Genomic DNA, 3,013 nt, shown 5'->3' on the forward strand with positions numbered 1-3,013 from the left:
ATATTGTGTTAAAACACTATCAATCAGTAGATATGAAGAAAATAAAAAATTAAATATAGATGAATCTTTTTAAAAGTATGTTTTTGATTGGATAGGATTACGTTACTTCCCCTTTCTCTCCTCTCTTCAGTGACATGCAGGCACTCTTGTCATACCTTCCCTCGCCATGTCCCCAGCAATTTCAAGTTGACAGTGTCTTTTCATTTGATTATTGTCACACAACACACACACACACACAAACACAAATGCACACATGTGTATTTGCACAGATGTATTTAAATGCAATCATTGGAATTAATTTTTTGTTTTGTTTTGTGTGTACATGGTTTCAAGGCTTACCACTCTGCCCTGGTTGAGTCTAGCAAAAAAATGATGCTAAGTCCTCAACAGGTCAGCGAATCACAGTGCTCTGACCTGCTTCCTCTTCCTGTTCAACCCCCCACCATATCCTCTCTCAATTCTTTGTCTTTCCTCACCACCAAATAAATGCCTTTTATTTTACACACTGAAATGGGGTATGAGTTAGTATTTCAAATTTTTGTGATGGAAATATTTCCTTGATTTTAGAAAAGAAGGAGAGGAGTTAATAAACTGTTTTTGTTTCCTGCCTTCAAGTTACTGTGTTCTTTACCACATACTAGAATATTTATTCTACTTTAAATTAATGTTAGAAAATTTCTTAAAGTCTTCTGAATGATTCATCATTACACTTATACATATATTAACCAAAATGCTAAAATAAGGCAAGACCTTAAGATAAAATTAATGAATTGTAGTTTCCTAATTATATTATTTATATATCATTATACTTAATTTCATTTTCCATATATGTATATTTAAATTAAATAGTTACACTTGAAATCTCAACATCATTTTCTTTATGAATGAAGTATATTGCTAGGCCAGTGATGGTAATATTTTCTTGATTTTCATTTAGGTGACTTTACATTGGATACATGGCTCACAGTAATGAATCCACAGTATCTGAGTTTGTGCTTCTGGGACTTTCTAAATCTTGGGGACTTCAGCTTGTGCTTTTTACCATCTTCTCTGTCATCTATGTGACATCAGTCTTGGGCAATGTCATGATTATTGTCATAATTTTATCTAACTCCCACTTGAACTCTCCTATGTACTTTTTGCTCAGTAACCTTTCATTCATTGACATCTGCCAATCTAACTTTGCCACTCCTAAGATGCTTGTAGACTTTTTTGTTGAACACAAAACTATTTCCTTTGAGGGTTGCATGACCCAAATATTTCTTCTTCATAGCTTTGTGGGGAGTGAAATGATGTTGCTTGTAGCTATGGGATATGACAGGTTTGTAGCAATATGTAAGCCACTGCACTACAATCTAATTATGAACCGGAGGGTATGTATAATTTTTGTGTCAATTTCTTGGGCAGTGGGTATTCTTCATTCTGTGAGCCATTTGGCATTTACAGTGAATTTGCCATTCTGTGGTCCCAATGAGGTAGATAGCTTCTTTTGTGATCTTCCCTTGGTGATAAAGCTTGCTTGCATGGATACATACAGGATGGAAATTTTGACATTGGCTAACAGTGGCATGATATCACTAAGCTGTTTCCTGGCTTTAATTGTCTCCTATATCATCATTTTGGTCACTGTCCAACGCCAGTCCTCTAGTGGGTCATCCAAAGCCCTTTCTACACTAACGGCCCATATCACTGTAGTTATTCTTTTCTTTGGGCCTTGTATTTATTTCTACATATGGCCTTTTAGCAGATTGTCTGTAGATAAGTTCCTTTCTGTATTCTATACCATTTGTACACCTTTACTAAATCCTATCATATATTCTCTGAGAAATGAAGATGTGAAGTCAGCCTTGAGGAAATTGAGAAACAGCCATGTAAATCCTCAGAAAAACTAAGGATCTCTATGAAACAGCCTCATATTGAGCCAGAATGAAGATTCTCCAGGGGATTCTAGAATTATTCAAATCATCTTTGTTTGTGATATAAATGTTTAAATTATAGAGATGAATTTTGCCCTAAAGGCAAGGTAACTACATAAAACAAGTTCTTGAGTAAAATTATCATAATTTCAGAGAAAAATTCTCACTGTTCATAATTTTAAACATTTTCTTAAAATTGTTGGGGACATTTAAAATGTATTTTATGTACTCCTTAATCTGGATTCTCTAGAGAAACAGAGATGATGAAAATTATGTATACACACACACACACACACACACACACACACACATGATTTATTAGACTAGTTTACAGATTATGAAATTACTATTCCTGTCTTCCAAAGGAAAGTCCAGGAATCAAATAATTGTTTATTCCATGAGGCTAGATATCTTAGCTAGTCTTGACCATACCACAATACAGAAGAAATAAGCTTTAATATCAGTGAAGGGATGAACTTTTTAGTGAGAGTGAGGGTAAGCACCACATGCTCCTTTCTTTCCTTTTCTTCTATATAGGCTGTCACCAGATGATGTGACACAGTTTGAATGTGGATCTTTCCACATGACACTCCCATCCCTTGTTTAGGGTGAAGCTTTCCACCTTAAATGATTAAATTAGGAAAAAAATCTCACAGGTGTACCAAATATTTTATATATTTGTGGGTTATTTAATGCCAGTTGTATTCAAGTTGACAACCATGAATAGCTGTCACAAGTCCACCCCTTGTCATCTTTGCACACAATTTTATCTCATATCATGCCTAGTTTCCAAATCAAAATAATAGCCACAACGTATGTTTAATATGATATAACTATCCCAGGTAAAAATTACAAATATATTACATGTTAACCAGGTCACAATTACATTAGACATGATATGACTATGCCAACCAATGTATAACTGTAAATGCATTACGAAGTTTAGAAGAGTTGGCAATGTACTTTGAGGAACATTTTAGTATCTTAAAATTTAAGGACAATAAACCACTGATATTCTCTTAACTAATATTTTCTTACATGATGAAGCAATTGAAGAAAAGAGCACAAATATCTGTACAAACATGTGCTTAACAAAT

General features: G+C 34.1%; 1 protein-coding gene across 1 annotated transcript; it reads left to right on the forward strand.

The window, feature by feature from the left end:
* Positions 1 to 956: 956 nt before the first annotated feature.
* Positions 957 to 1,892, forward strand: LOC114613338 (olfactory receptor 4K1). Its single transcript, XM_028758615.1, has one exon. It carries the CDS (start codon positions 957 to 959, stop codon positions 1,890 to 1,892), a length of 936 nt encoding a protein of 311 aa, XP_028614448.1.
* The last annotated feature ends 1,121 nt before the right edge of the window (positions 1,893 to 3,013 follow it).

This window comes from Grammomys surdaster, unplaced genomic scaffold, assembly GCF_004785775.1.
Source record: "Grammomys surdaster isolate TR1022 unplaced genomic scaffold, NIH_TR_1.0 126198, whole genome shotgun sequence".
Lineage (NCBI taxonomy): Eukaryota > Metazoa > Chordata > Mammalia > Rodentia > Muridae > Grammomys > Grammomys surdaster.

Bases quoted from the DNA above. Each gene is read 5' to 3' on its own strand.
- LOC114613338 (XM_028758615.1), top strand. From the start codon at position 957: ATGGCTCACAGTAATGAATCCACAGTATCTGAGTTTGTGCTTCTGGGA.